Source organism: Pristis pectinata, chromosome 16, assembly GCF_009764475.1.
Source record: "Pristis pectinata isolate sPriPec2 chromosome 16, sPriPec2.1.pri, whole genome shotgun sequence".
NCBI lineage: Eukaryota > Metazoa > Chordata > Chondrichthyes > Rhinopristiformes > Pristidae > Pristis > Pristis pectinata.
Genome location: NC_067420.1, coordinates 254,736 through 275,502, shown reverse-complemented (window position 1 = coordinate 275,502; position 20,767 = coordinate 254,736). Strand labels below are relative to the sequence as shown.

Genomic DNA, 20,767 nt, shown 5'->3' with positions numbered 1-20,767 from the left:
GTTGGCGCCGGAAGCGTGGCAACACTTGCGGGCTGCCCCCAGAACATTCTACGCAAAAGATGCATTTCACTGTGTGTTTCGATGTACATGTGACTAACAGGATTCTAGAGCGGGAGGGAGAACAGCCAGAAGTCGTGGTTCATGTTGGTACTAGTGACATAGGTGGGAAGAGGGATGAGGTCCTGAAAAGTGAGTTTAGCGAGCTAGGCAGAAGGCTAAAGGACAGGACCTCGCGTGATAGGAGGAGATGGCAGATAAATGCGCGGATGAGAAGTTGGTGCAGGAGGGAGGGTTTTAGATTTTTGGATCATTGGGATCTCTTCTGGGGAAGGTGGGACCTGTGCAGAGAGGATGGGTTACACCCGAACCTGAGGGGGGCCAATATCCTTGCGGCCAGGTTTGCTATGTTGGTTCAGGAGGGTTTAAACTAGATTGTGAGGGGGAAGGGAACCGGAGGAGTAGGTCAGAGGAAGAAGGGGATGGGGAAAAGTCAGATCTGACAGGTAGAGAGGCTTTGAGGAAGGAGAAGCAGAGTACAGGCTATAAAAGTAGTAAGGTGGATGGGCTAAAGTGCATTTACTTGAATGCGAGAAGCATCAGGAATAAGGGAGATGAACTGAGAGCTTGGATAAGTACATGGGACTATGATATTGTGGTTATTACAGAGACATGGCTGACATTGGGGCAGGAATGGATACCGAATATTCCTGGTTTTCAGTGTTTTAAAAGGGATAGGGAGGAGGGGAGAAGAGGAGGAGGGGTGGCGATACTGGTCAGGGACACTGTTACAGCTGCAGAAAGGGTAGATAATGTAGAGGGATCCTCTCTAGAGTCAATATAGGTGGAAGTTAGGAACAAGAAAGGAGCAGTTACCCTCCTGGGAGTATTCTATAGGCCCCCCGGTAGCAGTAGGGATACTGAGGAGCTGATTGGGAGGCAGTTTTTGGAGAGATGTGAAAATAACAGGGTTATTATAATGGGAGACTTCAACTATCCAAATATTGATTGGCACCTACTTAGTGCCAAAGGTTTAGATGGGGCGCAGTTTGTTAAGTGTGTCCAGGACAGATTCCTGACACAATATGTTGACAGGCCGACTAGAGGGAATGCCATATTAAATCTAGTATTAGGTAATGAACCTGGTCAGGTGACAGATCTCTCAGTGACTGAGCATTTGGGGGACAGTGACCATTGCTCCATAACCTTTAGAATTGTCATGGACAGGGATAGGAGAAAAGAGGACGGGAAGATATTTAATTGGGGAAAGACGAATTATGAGGCTATAAGGCGAGAACTTGGGAGTGTAAATTGGGATGACATTTTTGAAGAGAAATGTACTATGGAGATGTGGTCGATGTTCAGGGATCTGTTGCAGGATGTTAGGGATAAATTTGTCCTGGTGAGGCAGAGAAGGAATGGTAGGGTGAAGGAACTGTGAGTGACGAGAGAGGTGAAACAACTAGTTAGGAAGAAGAGGGCAGCATACATAAGGTGTAAGCAGCAAGGATCGGACAGAGCTCATGAGGAATATAGAGTAGCAAGGAAGGAACTTAAGAAAGGGCTGAGGAAAGCGAGAAGGGGACATGAAAAGGCTTTGGCGAGTAGGGTTAAGGAGAATCCCAAGGCTTTTTTCACGTATGTAAAGAGCAGAAGGATGGCTAGAGTAAAGGTAGGTCCGATTAAAGACAAAGGTGGAAGGATGTGCCTGGAAGTTTTGGAAGTGGGTGAGGTTCTCAATGAATACTTCTCCTCAGTATTCACCAAGGAGGGGGGTCTTGATGATGCTGAGAACAGTGTAGGTGAGGGTAATGTTCTAGAGTATGTAGATATTAAGAGAGAGGATGTGTTGGAGTTGTTAGAAAATATTAGGACAGATAAGTCCCCGAGGCCTGACGGAATATTCCCCAGGCTGCTTCGTGAGGCGAGGGAGGAGATTGCCAAACCGTTGGTTAGGATCTTTGAGTTCTCATTGTCAACGGGGATGGTATCGGAGGATTGGAGGGTGGCGAATATTGTCCCCTTATTCAAAAAAGGTAGTAGGGATAGTCCAAGGAATTACAGACGGGTGAGCCTTACGTCTGTGATGGGTAAGCTGTTAGAAAGGATTCTAAGAGATAGCATCTATGAGCATTTAGAGAATCATGGACTGATTAGGGACAGCCAGCATGGCTTTGTGAAGGGAAGATCTTTCCTCACAAGCCTGATAGGGTTCTTTGAGGAGGTGACCAAGACGATTGATGAGGGTAGTGCAGTGGATGTGGTCTACATGGATTTTAGTAAGGCGTTTGACAAGGTTCCACATGGTAGGCTTCTTCAGAAGGTCAGAGGCCAAGGGATCCAGGGAAGCTTGGCCGGGTGGATTCAAAATTGGCTTGCCTGTAGAAAGCAGAGTGTTGTGGTGGAGGGAGTGCATTTGGATTGGAGGGCTGTGACTAGTGGTGTCCCGCAGGGATCGGGTCTGGGACCTCTACTTTTGTGATATTTATTAACGACTTAGATGAGGGGGTGGAAGGCTGGGTTAGCAAGTTTGTAGATGACGCAAAGATTGGTGGTGTTGTGGATAGTGTGGAGGGCTGTCGAAGCTTGCAGAGGGATATTGATAGGATGCAGAGCTGGGCTGACAAGTGGCAGATGGAGTTCAATCCAGAGAAGTGTGAGGTGGTACACTTTGGAAGGACAAACTCCAAGGCGGAGTACAAGGTAAATGGCAGGATTCTGGACAGTGTAGAGGAGCAGAGGGATCTTGGGGTTCATATCCACAAATCACTGAAAGTTGCCTCGCAGGTGGATAGGGTAGTTAAAAAAGCTTATGGGATGTTAGCTTTCATAAGTTGTGGGATCGAGTTTAAGAGCCGCGAAGTGATGATGCAGCTTTACAAAACTCTGGTCAGACCACACTTGGAGTACTGTGTCCAGTTCTGGTTGCCTCATTATAGGAAGGATGTGGAGGCGTTGGAAAGGGTGCAGAGGAGATTTACCAAGATGCTGCCTAGATTGGAGAGTATGGATTATGAGGAGAGACTAAGGGAGCTAGGGCTGTTCTCATTGGAGAGAAGGAGGATGAGTGGAGACATGATAGAGGTGTACAAGATATTGAGAGGAATAGATAGAGTGGACAGCCAGCGCCTTTTTCCCAGGGCACCAATGCTCAAAACAAGAGGACGTGTCTTTAAGGTATTGGGTGGGAAGTTCAAGGGAGATGTCAGAGGGAGGTTTTTCACCCAGAGAGTGGTTGGTGCATGGAATGCATTGCCTGGGGTGGTGGTGGAGACTGATACATTGGACAAGTTCAAGAGATTGTTAGATAAGCATATGGAGGAATTTAAGTTAGAGGGATATGTGGGAGGAAGGGTTTAGATAGTCTTAAGTGTGGTATGACAGGTGGCACAACATGGTGGGCCGAAGGGCCTGTATTGTGCTGTATTGTTCTATGTTTCTATAAAGATATCTTATAAGCAGGATTTAAAGTAAGTTTTAAAAATTTTACAGCAATCTTTTTAATCATTGCACATGATTAAGGGTAGTGTTTTAATCAATCCTTTATAATTTGTTTTATAGGGAAAAGAAGATGTCTCGAGCCAGTGCTTTAAAGGTGTTGGACCATGCTGTGATTGGTCCTGAAGGGTCTGATAACTGTCACAAGTTTGTAGACATCCTTGGACTAAGGACAATATTTCCCCTTTTTATGAAAACACCAAAGAAAATGAAGAAAGCTGGAATGACAGAAAAAGAACATGAAGGTAAGTTGTGTGGTTGGATCCCTTAATCTTACCAAGATTTCTTGTAGAATTAAAAGAAAGTTTTGAATAATACTAGTTACCCACTGATGTTAATCACTGTTGCACAGTTTGAGTTTCTCTTCATAAAAGCACTGCTTCAAATATTCCCAAATAAATTCTATTAAAAAATTCTCTCCCATTTACTCTCACTTTCCCAAACAGCAAAAATGAACTTTGAACCATATGTTGAGATGTCCATGAAGTATGTTTTGAAATTGAAAATTGGGAGGTCGGTTTTGCATTTAGACTAGGTTTCAGATTTATTGTTTTAAGTTCAGCTGATGCATTCACTGTTTTGATGTGCTTCTATTAATTAAAATGTAGTCAGGTGTGATATTCTAGTGTGTTTTATTTTAGCCCACATTGTTTTAATGCTGGTATAAGATAATTCCTAGAATTAGCATGAACATCTGTGACAAATCAAATTAGAATTTGTTAAATAAAACTGCAAGTTTATTGGACCCCTCACATAGGGAAGGACAAGGATATGCTTGTTTTCAAATAACACTCAAGTTTCAAAGAACGTGTGCAGTTTTCATCAGAAAAGCTCTATAAGCAAATTGCTCACCATTATGGGTTATCTTTGAAAAGATTAAAAGCACTAAAATTTTTGACAGATTAAAGCCAGTGTATTCGAGTACCAACAATGAACACATGACCATTCTAAGCACGAGTTGTGGGACAATGTTGCGGGTTTGTAACATGAGAAAACGTTCTGTTAAGTTTCACAAACAGGGAACTTCAGACTGTTTCTACTGACATCACTAGTGGGGAAAATGCAAAAATCTATTCTAACAAGGGCACTTAGAAAATAATGTAAGAGCTGGCATGGATTTGTGAAAGGGAAATTATGTTGGAGAAAAATCTGTCAGTTTCTTGATGTAACTAAAATAGTAGATAAGGGAAGAACAATGGATGTGGTATGTTTGGACTCTTAGAAGACAGTTTGGAGAATGTAGGGCTGGGAGTAAGATACTGACATGGATTGAGGATTTGTTAATGTATAGAAAACAACAGGAACGAACTGGTCATCAGGAGATGGTGACTGGTGAGATGCTACTGGGATTGATGCTGGGGCCTCTAGGTACATAGAACAGTATAGCACAGGAACAGGCCCTTCAGCCCACAATGTCATGCCAGACTAATTAAACTTGTAATTAAAACGCCTAACTAAACGAATCCCTTCTGCCTACACAATGTCCATATCCCTCCATTCTCTGCATATTCATGTGCCTATCTGGAATGTGCACATTACGGGCACCCATCGCTCTCTATGTGAAAAAAAACTTGTCCCGCACATCTCCTTGAACTTACCCCCTCTCACCTGAAATGCATGCCCTCTGGTGATGGACATTTCGACCCTGGGAAAAAGATACCAGCTGCCTACTCTATCTATACCTCTCATAATCATCTACCTGATAAAGTTTATAAGATTTGGGATCGAGTACAATATATACAAGTTTACTAATGACGTTAAACTGGGTGACACTCAGTTGAGGAAGATGCAGAGAGGCTCGAAGGGGATATGGGCATATGAAATGAGCGAGGACAAGGCAGATCGAATATAATCTGGGAAAGTATAAAGTTATCCACTTTGGAACAGAAATGGAAAAGCAGAGTGTTCTTGTGAATATATCAAGTTCTGAAGAATTATAATGCCAAATAAAACTGCAGTCAAAAATGGTTAATTGTGCACCACCAGGTACTAATTTGAATATTAACTTTGTTTAGAAAATCTGGTTTGAAGGAGTTAAAAATATTCACTGTACTAAGAATAATCAATAGACCTTTGAAACTAGAAATATGCATTGCATATAAATCCATCATTATTTGCAGCAATAAACAAGAAATAAAACAGATAAACACTGATCAAGCAATACTATTCCAATATTAATGGGGAAATACAAAAACATGCAATAACTGAGTGATATTATTAAGGTTACTGATTGGACTACTGAAATTGGTAAGGGTGCTGTAGAAGAGTGAATCGGGAGTTGTTTCTTAGGGCAGTCGTGATGAGATATCACAAATGGCTAAGGAAGTTATATTTGTATTCTTTGAAGAAGAATGAGGGGTGATCTTACTGAAACCTAAGATCCTAAGGGGGCACAGCAGGGTAGATAGTAAGATGTTTCCACTAGTGGGAGAGTCTCTAACGAGGGAACATTGCTGCAAGATAAATGGGTGATCAATTAAAACTGAGTTGAATAAGAATTTCTTCTCACAGTGGGTGGTGTATTTCTAGAATTCTCTACGCTGGAGGGTTGTGGAAGCTAGATCACTGGAGAAATTTTAAGAGGAAATAGATAAAATTTTGAAATATTAGGGAATTGAGGGCTATGGGAACTAGCACACAAGTAGTTCAGGACTGGAGCAGAACAACCATAATCATATTAGATTGGTTGGTTAGGCTTGAGGGGCCAGCTGCACTATTTCTGATCATATTTTCTTGTGTTCTATCATATTGTAAGAGATGCTCATGAATTGTGGATAAGGGACAACTTGCATTAGTTAGCTCAAGATCTGCTTTGACAAAATTATTTAATGCTGCGTGCTCTAGAATAGAACTAGAATTGCTGCCAAAACCAAGCTATATGAAATTCAACCTAAAATTAGTTAATCTCTAAATGGCAGAATTATTTTTTCATTTGTGCTTTATTTCTAACCTCATCATTTTTGTGCAGTTTGGAAAGGAAGCTGATATTTTTCCCAGTACAAAGAATTTCAGTTTTGTTCCTTCTCTTAACACAGCTCACGAAACCAATCTACAAATTTGCAATTCAAAGAAAAGTTTCCAATATATCCTGTCAAAAAAGCCAGGTCCTTTCTTTGTTCTTTCATTGATACTGTTCTGTATCATCAAGTTATAGCTAAAATAATTCAAGTGCCGTGTACAATAGTTGGAAATATAAATCGAGAATTTCAATTTGGCTACAACAAAACACTCAAAAGAAAATCACATTATAAACAGCACTGGACTGAAACCACCAACAAAACTTATTAACAGATAGCCACAGCAACATTGATTTCTTTCCATCCCATACAAATCTGTTTTGTTAATTGGATCATATATAGCAATCAATTCTTAATGCAATTACCTGCTAAAACCCACAAACACATTCCATTGCTTAGTTGTTCTCCTAATAACATATTATTTTTAGATGTAAACAAAACGATATACTGCATTCTTTACTTCTGTTTACACTTATTTTGAGTGCCAGAATAGTTTCCTCTGATCAAAAATCTTATTTTTTTTCACCACGTGAACTTATTGGCCACCCTTCATCTCCCCTCAATGGAATGGTTTGCTGGGCCATCCTGGAGCACAATTAAAGATTTGTGAATCTGGAATGGCACATAGGCTGCATTGAGTTCAGATGGCAGACTTGCTTCTTTGCAAGTTATAGTAAATTGGATGAGTTTTTACAAAAAGCTGGTACTTTGTGGTCACTATTTCTAATGCTGGTTCTGTTTTTGAGATTTACTTGGCCACGGTTTCCCAGTTTCTGTGGTGCAGCTCAAAATTGTCTTAAGATCAAAAGCCCAGGCCTCTGGATACCAGTCTAGCAAATTAACTACCATGCTACCATACACTAGGTAGGCAACAACGATGGAGAGAAAGTGAATAAAGCCTTTGTTTATTGCTAAGCATTGGTTTTAGTGTGTATTTTCATTCAAGTCCCCATCCGTCTCATCTTGCCTCATTTCTTTTAATCTCATGATACAGATCCTGTTGAGAGATCAGTACTAAATCTGAACCTTGAGGAATTCTGTTTCAAAACTCAGCATGCTCAGACATCCGATAGTTCTGCTTCATGACCTTGTCCATAAAAAGTAATAGAACACTGGGGTTTATCGCAAGCGTGAGAGAATTTAAAAATCAAAGTGTAGTGATGAATCTGTATAAAAACTTTAGGCCAGAGTTGCACTGTTTGCAGTGCATATATTGAAGTATTGTGGTGGCTACTACAGAGAAATGATAGGAAATTGAAGTATTTGTAAAATAATCTTTTTATCAGAGATAGAGAGCAGCAAAAATAAATGTGAATCTCAAAAAAACAAAGGCAGGAATAATTATTGTTGGGTAATAAATGGTTGACATTATTGATCGTCTAAGCCTGATAATTTGCATCCCAAAATCCCTGAATGGTGTTGAATGCATTGGCTATCTTCTAGAACTCTGTGTATTCTGGAATAGTCCCACCATACTAAAAGATAGGAATGTAGCATTGCAGTTCAAGAAAGGGCGGAGAAACCCTAGATCGGTTAACACGATGTCAGATACCAGGAAAGTAACGTAGTCCACTTATAAAGACATGGCAACAGGGCACTTAGAATATCATATGATTTAACACAAACAACATGGTTTTATGAAAGGAATGCCGTGTTTGGCAAATCTAATCATTCTTTTGACGATGTTCATCAGGATCGATGGGGCGAACCATCAGATATAATATATCTGGATTTTCAAAAGGCACAAGAGAGGACAATGTGAAAAAAGGATTTGCTGTGTAGGAACATAGCATTAGCATGTTTAGGGGATTGGTTAAAAGGACAGAAAATAATAGGAATATTTTTTTCATCTTGGTACATTGTTTCTAAAGGCCACTCACCACGTAACTACAAAGTCACTATTTATTCAGAGTGAGGGTCACTCACTGTGTAACTATCATTGGGTTTGCAACTATTTGCCATTTATATTAATGACTTGGATGAAGAGATACTAAAATATCCAAGTTTACTGATCATACAATGACGGTTAGAAAAATGAGCTGTGATAAAGAGAGTCTATGTGTTGACATAGACAGATTAAGTGAGGAGGAAGAAAATGGCAGATAGATTATAATGGGGCAAATGTGAAGGTATTCGGTTTTGAAGGAAAACAGAATTTTTGAATGGTGAAAAAGTAATATGAATTCATGCAGAGTTTTAGTGAGATCACACTTACGATGTGCAGTTATGGTGGGTGTCCCCAAGAGTGGATTAAGAAAAATCATCTTTGAGTCAATGCAGCATACACTAAGTTGTTTTCCTGGATGAACTGGAGAAAACTTGACCCATATTAATTGGAGTTTAGAATAAAGAAGTGACTTTGGTGAGGCATAAGGTTATGAGAAGAGTTGACATGTAAGCTATTGAGAAGCTGTTTCTTCACTCTGACGAACCTCAAACTTACTGGATGTAGTACAGTAAAACTCCGTTAATCCCACACACTTGGGACTTTGGTCCAGAACCAGCAGATTTTCCAGACTATTGGATGTTATTCGCTATTAATAACACATTCTCAATTCACTTTTCTTCAGGCATTAAATGTTATAATAAACTTTCTAGTGAAACTGCTACCTATAGCAGGAGGATAGGAGACAGGGCTGTGGTGAGCTGCAAGGGAGTGTGCGAAACCTCACCCAGTGAGCTTGATGCTGAAGATTCACCATTTCCAAACAAACAAATAGTCAGTTCAGAATCAGAATTATTACCACTAACTTGTATGTCATGAAAGGTGCGGTAGCAGTACAGTGCAAAGACATGAAATTACTATAAATTACAAAATAAATAGTGCAAAAAAAAAGGAATAATGAGGCAGTGTTCAGTGTTCTGGACTATTCAGAAATCTGATGGCAGATGGGAAGAAACTGTTCCTGAATCGCTGAGTGTGGGTCTTTGGACTCCTGTGCATCCTCCCTGATGGTAGTAATGAAAAGAGGGCGTGTCCCAGGTGGTGAGGGTCCTTAGTGATGGATGCCGCCTTCCTGAGGCACCACCTCTTGAAGATATCCTTGATGGTGGGGAGAGTTCTACTATCCCAAGATCAGGTACAGATAAGACCAAGAGTCAGCCATCTGGCCTTTAACCAACATCCATCAGAAGGTTGTGCATCTTTGGCTTTTTCTCCCTCAGAATTATGGATACTACAATCATTGTGTATGTTTGTAAATAAGATCGATAGATTTTGGTCACTCAGGGGTTCAGAAGACATGAAGATTGGATAGGGAAGTGAGCTAATTATTGCATTGCATCTTTTACCCCCTCCCTCACCACCACCACCACCACCCCCTCCCTCACCACCCCCTCCCTCACCACCACCACCACCACCCCCTCCCTCACCACCACCACCACCACACCCTTCCCACTAACCTCACTCCCAACTGCTCTGATTGGACCATACAGCAACACAAATAAGTCGAATCCTCCTGCTCAACCTAGTTCCTCCTACACTCATCCCAGCCCCCCATCGCCCTGTTTCATTCCTCTCCTCTGCCCATCACCCACACACTCCTCCCACCTGGGTCACCTCCCCCTACAGTCCCCATCTGCCCTCTCCACCTCCCTTACTTGCTTCACCTTCCTCTCCTATCAAATTACACCACCTGCATCCGCCTATCAGCTCCCAGCCTCTGTCATGATTTCTACTCTCTCCTCCTCCATATTGCCTATCACTCTCCTCACCTGGATCCACATATCACATGCTAGCTCTTGCTCCACACCTTCCCTTTACCTCTTTATACTGGCCATCTCCCCTCCATCTCTCAGTCCAGATGAAGGGCCTCAACCCAAACCATCAACTGTCCATTTCCCTCCACAGATGTTGCCTGACCCACTGAGTTCTTCCAGCATCTTGTTTTTGGTCCAGATTCCAGCATCTGCAGTCTCTTGTGTCTCCATGGTTAAGTTGGAGATGGGAAAGAAATTGTAAAGTAGAAAGAATGGGAACTAATTAGAAGAAGAAACAAGTATGCAAGGCTATAGAATGGAATTGAAAAGAGAAGTTGACACATTTTGGAAGTAATAACTAAGTAACTAATGGCCCAAATCATATTTCCTGTTTACCTGTGATTTCATGGAAAACTATTAGCGAGGTCCTCCTCATGGGTTATCTCGCCTCTGACTTCTGACCCTGCACCTTGCAGAGCTGAAGTCGGGGATTAGCCAGTGTTTCTGGCCTCTTGCTGCATCATTGGAGCCAGGACTCAGAAAAATACTAGGCGCTGGTATCTAAATGTGCTTTCTCTCTGGCCCTCAGTTTTGAGATGCATAGTAACGACTCTGTTTGTTTGAATGGGGATGAGAACCGTGATTGGAAAACGGAGTGCAGATTAAGTGAATTGTTTGTTTTCTTTCTTTAGTTTAACGATACTTGGTGCTATAAATTAAATATTTTATTATCTTCATTTTTTTTTAATTTCATTACTTAAATCCCCTTGGGCTGTTTTTAAATTTCTGTGGTCAGAGAAATTTAAAATTGGTTCGAAAGGCCTTGAGCAGTCACAAAGTTACAAGGGCAATCAGGAACAAGATCTCAGAATCTGCTGCACGAGGCCCAATTGAGTCTCATGTATTGTGGGATAGCTGTGACAACTTGGCCTCAAGCATGATCAGACCCAAAAAGTGCAAGTGACCTGGAAATGATGTGGAGAATAAACCTGACCTGCATTCGTATCAACCAGGCTCCAGCCCATTACTTCTGAGCCTCTGCACTGGATTTGGAGGCATGTGTTTGATGGAGCCACATGTATTTGTGATGTATAAACAGCATTATGCTGGTGTGTCAGAGACTTCAAAGGTTATTATCAGTGTCTGAGTTAATTTATGCATAGTGCTTTTTCAATTACATTTGCTGTGCTGGGACATTGAGTTGAAGAAAAAAATGTAATGTAAATTTATTGCAGGTTTGAACTCGAGGACAGATGCTCTGTCCTCTGGAATGATTTACAAGATCTTTGCATTCGAGGTCTCTAAATTGGTTTCTATTTAAAGCAGTAACTGCAAAGCCCCAACTAGCATTAAGGATTCAAATCCAATATAGTTCTTTTTTTAGGCAGTTCTGTGGAATTCGAAATTTTGAAGCTTTTACTTTAAATCTTTCATGGCCTCTGTCTGAAGTTTTGCTTTGGATGTTAGTAGCATTACATTCCATGCAAGACTTTTACACCTGTGTTTTTATGCTCAGCTACCCAAATGCTTAAGTACATATTTGTGTTCTGTTGCATAAAGGTAAAGAACCTAATTCTGGGTCCTAGTGCACCAGCAGAAAGTTTGGTTCTCTTCTTTGGAAACCACAGCTTTTTTTTTGTTTGATTGTAAGTGGCTTCTTTCAAGCATAACACTTTCAATGTGGTCTTACTAGAGCCAAAAACCTATCCATAAATGGTTTTCTTGAAATCTTTTATACTGATTGCATTGAGTATTTTAATAGGATTGAGCAGAGTCAGCTTGGATTTCTGAAAGGAAAATCCTGTTTACCTAATTTGCTGGAGTTCTTTGAGAATGTGACTAGTAGATTAGATTAGAGTAGAGTTGGAGGTAGTATACTGACATAGATCGAGAACTGGTTATAGGACCTAAAACAAAGAGTGGGAGTTAGTGGATCCTTCTCCAGTTGATTGGATAAGACAACTGGAGTACTGCTGTGGTCATTGTAAATAGCTGGGGCCCAAGCAATCTTTATCAACAATTTGGCTGAGGGGACCAACGATCAACACTGAGAGGTAGGAGGGGGATGTAAAGAGGCTTCAAGGGGATATAGTCTAAGTGAATGGGCAAGAATGTGACAGATGCAGTATAATGTGCAAAATCTTTATATTATCCACTTTAGTGCAGAAAACCAATGTATTTTTAAATGGTGAGTGATTGGTCCCTTTGAACATCAACATGACCCATTGTGTCCTTGTGCACAAGTCACTAAAAGCCCACATGCAGGTGCATCAAGCATTTAGGAAGGCAAAAGGTGTGCTGACCTTTATTGTGAGAGGAATTGAGTAGAAGATGTCGTGCTGTGATTATATTGTGCTTTGGTGACACCATATTGGAGCTTTCTGTACAGTTTTGCTCTCCTTAAGAAAGGATATACTTCCCTTAGAGGGAGTGCAGAGCAGAATCACTTGAGTGATTCCAGGGATGGTAAATTGTTAAGTTGGTTTATTATTGTCACATGTACGGAGGTACTGTGAAAAACTTTGTTTTGGATGCCATCCATACAGATCATTTCATTACATCAGTGCATCGAGGAAGTCATAGAATTTAGATTTAAAAGAGTAGAGCAATTCTAATAGAAGTAATGAGTAGATCTGCAGAGAGCCGCCTGCAACAAGTCGCAATGCTCCAGCTTGGTTTACTCCGAGAAGCAATTAAGTAGACAAGTTCAGAATAACAAGAAGAGATGTCACTAAAGCTACTAAAAAAATCTTAAGTCTTGATGGGCCAGTTGCAGGGAAGATGTTTTTTTCCCCTGGTGAGAAGTTTAGAACCAGGCCTCATAGTCTCAGATGAAAGCATAGGCATTATGACTGAGATGAGGAAAAATTTCTCCATGCAGGGGCTGGTGAATCTTTACAATTCTCCACACCAGAGGCCTGTAGAGGCTCAAACATTGAGTTCATTTGAAACAAAGATGGATATACTTCTGGATATTAAAGGAAATAAAAGATATGGGGATAGTGCAGGAAAATGGCATTAGGCTGAAGAAAACAGCCGTGATCTTGATGAATGGTGGAGCAGGCTTGAAGAGCCAGGTGGCCTATTCCTGCTCCTGTTTCTTACCTTATTAATGACCCTGCATCTGCAATATCACCCCAAACTGTTGTGCCGTTTCATTTATTAATTTTGCTGTGTTGAGTCCAATTTATCTTATCACAATGCAATTGACTCAAAATACTAGCTTTCTGTCTCTGTATTGAAAAGCAAGAGACTGCAGATGCTGGAAATCTTAAACCCAAGACTGAAAATACTGGAAATATTCACCAGATCATCAAACATATGCAGAGAAAGAATTTGAGTTAATACTTCAGGTCGATGATATTTGATCAGGGCTAGAACTTGCTTTGCTTTTCCCTTTGTTTACCTTGCCCTACGCCCCCCCCCCCCCAATTCCACCTGCCCATCATCCCCTCCCCATCTGGTTCCACCTATCACCTACCAGCCTCTATCTGACAGCAACCCCCTTGCTGCTATAATACTGGCTTCTTCCCTCTCCTTCCTGATGAAGGATCTTGGCCTGAAACATTGACTTGTACATTTTGCCTCCACAGATGCTGCTTGACCTACTGAGTTTTTTCAATGTTCTGTTTTTTGATACAGATTCCAGCATCTGCAGTCCTTTTTGTCTTCTGCATTTTACGACTCCCTCCCTCAGATGCATCAATAAATATTGCAATGCCACCACCTCTTTAACATCAAGCCCTGCCCCACTCCACCCCATCATGCCTGGAGGTTCTACACCCTGCGTCTTCAGGTGCCAGTCCTGCCTTTTCAACCATGCCTCCTGCGTGATGGCAACAATCTCATGTTCCCATGTGCTGATCAGTGCTCTTAAGTTCATCTGCTTTGCTAGTCAAACTCTTTGCATGAAAATAGATGAAATTTAGCCTTGTGTGCCTTATCACGCCCAGGTCTACCCTGCCTACTGAACTGACTTAGTTTTCCTTCTATATTTAAGTGCTCCTCACCCCCCTGTACTCCTCTGACTTTGATCACTTGCACAACATTTTTGCATTCCTGATGCTTTGAACTCTGCAATTCCTCCTCTCAGCCTTGCTAGAGGTACCTTGCTACCCATTTCCTCCTTTAAAATGCTACTTAAAACCCCTCTTACTGAAGTTTTGACCATCTGTCCTAATGACTCCTAATGTGGATCAGTCGTAAATTCTTCTGGTAATGTTTCAGGGATGTAACTGGGATATTGCACTATATTAGGAATTATTTAAATTTGTTATCACTGCTGATGTGGACTTTATTGCAAAAATACTGCCTGGACTATTGTGGTCTCCTAACTTAAAACGGAAGTATTCACCAAACTGATCCCTGCGAATGGTGGGTCTGTCATATGAGGAAAGATTGAATAAGCTAGACCTCTGGTCTCTAGAGATTAGAGGAATGAGACGAGATCTCATTGAAACATACAAAATTCTCATAAGGCGTAGATGGTTGATGCAGGGAGGATATCTCCCCTGGCTAATAAGGCTAGAGTGAGGGCTCGCTGTCTTAAGCAGTTGGCCATTTAGGACTGAATTGAGGAGAAATTTTTTCCATCGGGGGTCAGTGAATCTTATGAATTTTTTATCCTGGAATGTTGTAGGGGATCAGTTATTTATTCTGTTCAAAACAGAGATCAATAGATGAAAATCGTATTCCTCCATCGACCAAATATCTTCATCAGCTAATCAACCCCCTTTCCTCCCTAATGTATCTGTTTGGGATGTTACGGAAAGGTGACCAAGAGTGTGTGAATTTCCAATTAACTATAAACCAGAATGATTAACATAATTGAAGCAGATTTTGTATAACTGTCAGTGAACAAAAGAAAAATGAAAACTCAATAACACATAAACAATTCAAAATGCTGGTTATTCAAATAACTCTTGTTTTCCAGCATGTAACTGCAGTAATACATTTCACTTTCCATTAAATACATAGATAAAGGATGTTATTAATTATAAAACATTCATAGACATACAGCATAGAAACGGGTCCTTCAGCCCAACTGGTCCATGCCAACCAAGATCCCCCATCCAAGTGAGTCCCATTTGCCAGCATTTGGCCCATAACCTTCTAAACCTTTCCAATCCATGTACCTGTCCAACTGTCTTTTAAAAGTTGTTATTGTACCTGCCTCAACCACTTCCTCTGACAGCTCATTTCACACACATACTGCCCTCTGTATTTTTAGAAAAAAAAGTTGCCCCTCAAGTTCCTGTTAAATCTTTCCCAAGAAGAAAAAGAAAAAGTTATGTTTTGTCAAGAAGAAAAAGGAAAAGTATGTGAAGCTAGGATCAAGCAGAGCACTTGAAGATTATATAGAAGCCAGAAAGGAACTCAAGAAGGGAATTAGGAAAGCCAGGAGGGGCCATGAAAAATCCTTAGCAAGTAGGATTAAAGAGAATCCTAAGGTGTTCTATACATAAGTCAAGAGCAAGAGGATAACAGGGGAGAGGGTAGGACCACTCAAGGATAAAGGAGGGAACGTGCTTGGAAGCGGAGGAGGTGGGTGAGGTCCTTAATAGGTACTTTGCATCAGTATTAACCAGCAGGAGGATGTGGAGGATGGGAGATCTGTGTGGAGTGTGCTAATATGCTAGGGCATTTCAAGATAAAGGAGAATGTAGTGTCAGGTCTCTTAAAGAGAATTAAGGTGGATAAGTCCCCAGGGCCTGATGGGATATACCCCAAGTTATTGAGAGAGGCAAGAGATGTGATTGCTGAGGCCTTGACCAATATCTTCATGTCCTCTCTATCCACAGGCGAGGTCCTGGAGGACTGACAAGTAGCTAATGTTGTTCCGTTATTCAAGAAAGAAAACAGGGATAATCCTGGTAACTATAGACCCGTGAGTCTCATGTCAGTGGTAGGGAAGTTACTGGAGCAGATACTTAGGGATAGGATTTATGAGCATTTGGAAAGGCATAATCTAATTAGGGACAGTCAGCATGGCTTTCACAAGACAAGGGAGCAGAAGTAGGCCATTCGGCCCATCGAGTCTGCTCTGCTTTGTGCAGGGCAAGTAGTGCCTTACTAACTTGATTGAGTTCTTTGACGAGGTGACAAGGGTGATTGACAAAGGTAGAGCTGTGGATGTTGTCTACGTGGATTTTAGTAAGGTGTTTGACAAGGTTCCTCATGGGAGGCTTGTCCAGAAAATTAAGAAGCATGGGATCCAAGGTGAATTGGCCATTTGGATTCAGAACTGGCTTGCCCATAGAAAACGGAGAGTAGTGGTCGATGGGACTTATTCTGGCTGGAGATCTGTGACTAGTGGTGTTCCTCAGGGATCTGTACTGGGACCTCTGCTGTTTGTGATTTATATAAATGACCTGGATGAAAATGTACGTGGGTGGGTTAGTAAATTTGCAGATGATACAAAGACTGGTGGTGTTGTGGATAGTGCAGAAGACTGGCAAAGGATACAGCAGGATATGGATCAGTTGCGGATATAGATCAGTTGCAGATATGGGCAGAGAAATGACAGATGGAGTTCAACCCGGCCAAGTGTGAAGTGTTGCGCCCTGGGAGATCAAATGTAAAGAGACAGTACACTGTTAATGGCAGGACCCTTAACAGTGTTGATGAGCAGAGGGATCTTGGGGTCCAAGTTTATAGCTCCCTGAAAGTGGTTACACAGGTTGATAGGGTGGTACAGAAGGCATACGGCATGTTTGCCTTCATTAGTCGAGGCACTGAGTTCAAGAGTCAGAAAGTTATGCTGCAGCTTTATAAAACTTTAGTTAGGCTGCATCTAGAGTACTGCATTCAATTCTGGTCACCCCATGCTATTGAGGCTTTGGAGAGAGTGCAGAAAAGGTTTACCAAGATGCTGCCTGGATTAGAGGGCATGTGCTTTGAGGATAGGCTGGACAAACTTGGGTTGTTTTCAGCCAGTATCTTTTCCCCAGGCTTGAAATGTCTTATACCAGAGGGCATGCATTTAAGGTGAGAGGGGGAAAGTTCAAAGGAAATGTCCGGGTCAAGTTTTTTTTTATACAGAGAGTGGTGGGGTGCCTGGAAGGTGCTGCCTGGGGTGGTGTTGGAGGCAAATACAATAAGAGTGTTCAAGAAGCTCTTAGATAGGCACATGGATATCAGGAAAATGGTAGGATATGGACATTGTGTAGGCAGAAGAGATTAGTTGGGCATTTTATTAGTAATGTAATTGGTTTGGCACAACATTGTGGGCCGAAGGGCCTGTTCTTGTGCTGTATTGTTCTATGTTCTATCTCACCTTACATCAATGCCCTGTAGTTCTTGATTCCCCAACGCTGGAAAAAAGACTCAGTGCACTTCCCTTATCTATGCCCCTCATGATTTTATACATGTCTATAAGATCACCTGTCTCCTAGGCTCCAAGGAAAAGAGTCCCAGCCTGTTCAAACTCTCGCTGTAACTCACAACCTGGCAACATCCTTGTAAATCTCTTTTGAACTCTTTCCAGTTTAATAACATCTTCCCTACAGCAAGGTGACCAAAACTGAACATAATACTCCAAGTGCTGCCTCACCAGCGCCTTGTACATCCTCAACATAACCTCTCAGCTTCTATACTCACTGCCCTGCCTGATGAAGGCCAGTGTGCCAAAAACCACCTTCACCACCCTGTCTACCTGTGACTCCACTTTCAGTGAACCATGTACCTGAACTCCAAGGTCCCTCTGTTCTACATCACTCTCCAGTGCCATACCATTCACTGTGGAAGTCCTTCCTTGATTTGATTTTCCAAAATGCAACTCCATTTGCCATTCCTCAGCCCACTTACTCAGCTAATCAAGATCCCCCTGTATTTTTAATAACCTTCTTCACTGTCCAGTATACCACCTATTTTAGTGTCATCTGCAAACTTACTAACCATGCCTTATACCTTCTTATCCAAATCGTTAATATAAATGACAAACAACAATGGGCCCAGCACCGACCCCTGGGGGACACCTCTAGTCACGGGCCTCCAGTCCAAGAAACAACCTTCCACCATCACCCTCTGCTTCCCACTACCAAGCCAATCGTGTATCCAGTTAGCCAGCTCTCACTCCTCAAATTTTCCTAACTTGATGTATTGGTAACTGATTTAAGCAGGAGTTCTAGTATACAACTAGATCATGAAAATTGCTTGGCATATTTAAAGAGATGGGAAGGTTAATGAATATTCATCAGCTCTTTGAGAAATTCTATTTGCCATGAACTAAAATAAACAAAATGCTACCATAGTGAAATTTGCAAAGAAAGGTGAAGTGTCATGCTCAATAAAAACATGTCAAGCACTTCGACCTTTATCCGTTATTTTAAAGATTTTCATTTGTAAAACACATCAACTAATATTGGTCACAACTGCTCATCTAAGTTAAATCCCACTAAACAGAATAGTTGAGTTAAACTTTTAAATTTGTGTGAGGATTGATTCAAACACTGGCATCTATATGAATATAAACTCTATCAAAATCAACTGCAATTGGAGAAAATAGTTTATATTCTGCTGTTATGCCACTGCTGAGATTATACACCAGTTTTATTCTATCTGTTTTAATGCCAGATAGAAAAAAAATCCTACATAATACTTGTTTTTGTGACAATGAGTGGTCTCACTGGGTCGCTAAAGCATCACATTTAATGTTTTAATTTTTAATGTAACTTTTTGCATTGCATCTGTGTGAGTTTGCTGTTATAAATGTGACTATCATTTCATTTAGAGCTGACTGAAAATGAGTTAATGGTTCAGATTTATTGTATATTTCTTTGGGCGTATTCTAATAATGTAATGATGGTGTACATTTGGGGTAACCCATTAAAATGTGAATATCAAACATTTTTAATAGAATTATAAATTTAATGCCTTAATGCCAGCAAACTGATTATTCATCTGAAAAGTTTAGTGAGCACCTGCTTGTGCCATTTTCTTTGCTGCAATTTTTTAAGTAGCTCTGAAGTGTTCAATGCAATAAAGAACAGAAGCTATTGGGAATTTAACCTATTCCACAAGTTTTTTGATGTGGTCCACCATTAAATTGTGTGACCTCAATGGAACTTAAAAATCTCAGGGCACTTTTCAACCAAAGGGAGGGTTTTTCTACTATTCAGTTTCATAGTTATCCTTTAACAATGCACATTATCTGCTTGTTGCCACTTTGCAATAGTATGCAAATTTGCTGTCATATTTCTAACATTAGATCTGAGGAAAAGTACTTCATTGCAATCCTTGTGGTGAAGGTATGCCTAAATTGCTTTTTATTGAAGTATCTTCCTGAATTTTGACCCAGCAAACAACAGACTGCAATATATTTTTGAGTCAGGATTGTATGCCAATTAGAGGGAAACTTGCAGGTATTTCTCCTTTGCCCCTTTTCCAATTTGCTAGAAGTTGTATCCTTGGACAGTGGTGTCAACGAAGGCAAGTTGCAGTGTAACGTGAGAAAATCATGTCAGACTGTGCTGATGATTGAAGGAATAAATGTTTGGGATTGTAGATGGAGGGTCATACGAACAGGCTGCTTTGTTCTGGAGGATGCAGGCATTCTGGCAAATGTAAAATATTTCACTATATTCCCCAACTTGTTTCTTTAAGATTTGGAAAGGCTTTGGGGAGTCAGCAGGTATGCCCACCAGAGAATAGTTGGCACCGATCCTTTTCTTGCAGCCACAGTATTTTTGTGGCAGATTTGAAGTTACTGGTCAGTGGTTATCACCCCCATCATGATGTTAAAGATGGATTCAGCACACCATCAAGTGACAGGGAGAAGAGGTTACACATCTCCTATAATGAACATTGTCTGATGGTCTTGTATGTAGCACAGATGTTACGTTGCCACTTATCAACCCAGGTCTGAACACTGTCCAATGCATGCAGTCATTGTTGGTTTATTATCTGTGAGGTAATGAAGTAAATGAACATTATGCAATCATCGGGAAACATCACCACTTCTGACATGAAGGAAGATCACTGTTGAGTCAGTTATGATCAGTGTTGATGACTTCTGATGATTTGCTGACAGTAATGCTGGGATAGTAATTGGCAGGATTGGATTTTCCTGTTTTTTTTTAAATCTTCAGGACATAACTGAGTAATTTTTCATTTCTCAAGTTCAACTTGGCTAGTGGTGTACTATCTCTGCAGTAAGCATCTTTAAAACCACAGTCAACGTGTTGTTAAACTAAAGCCTCTGCTATACGCAATGCATTTAACCCTCTCTGTATCATATGAAGTAGAATTTAATTAGGGTTCATGAGAAGGTCAGTTTGTATTATCATGTTTTTGCTGTTTAGCAAGCGTGATTCTACATTTGGCAGGTCATTTTTAGATATGCGTGGTATTGCTCCTAGCGTGCTCTTCCATAATCCTTATTGAACCAGGGTTGATTCCCTGGTGTGAAGGTAATAGTTGAGGACAAAGATGGCGATGGTGAAGAAGCAGTCTGTGATATTGACTGATAGAATGATTAGCTCAGGCTGTTCTTCGACTAATTGGTGGCACAACCTTTCTAACTTGGCCACATTCCCAAACATTAGTGGAAGACAGTT

At 41.0% G+C, this 20,767-nt stretch overlaps 1 protein-coding gene across 1 annotated transcript in view; it reads left to right on the top strand.

The window, feature by feature from the left end:
• The window catches only part of ctnnbl1 (catenin, beta like 1), a 144,988-nt gene that overhangs the window by 97,796 nt on the left and 26,425 nt on the right, over positions 1-20,767 (top strand). The window contains exon 11 of the mRNA XM_052031231.1: positions 3,559-3,740. Coding sequence (XP_051887191.1) covers positions 3,559-3,740 — 182 coding nt within the window. The remainder of the gene's footprint in view (positions 1-3,558; positions 3,741-20,767) is intronic.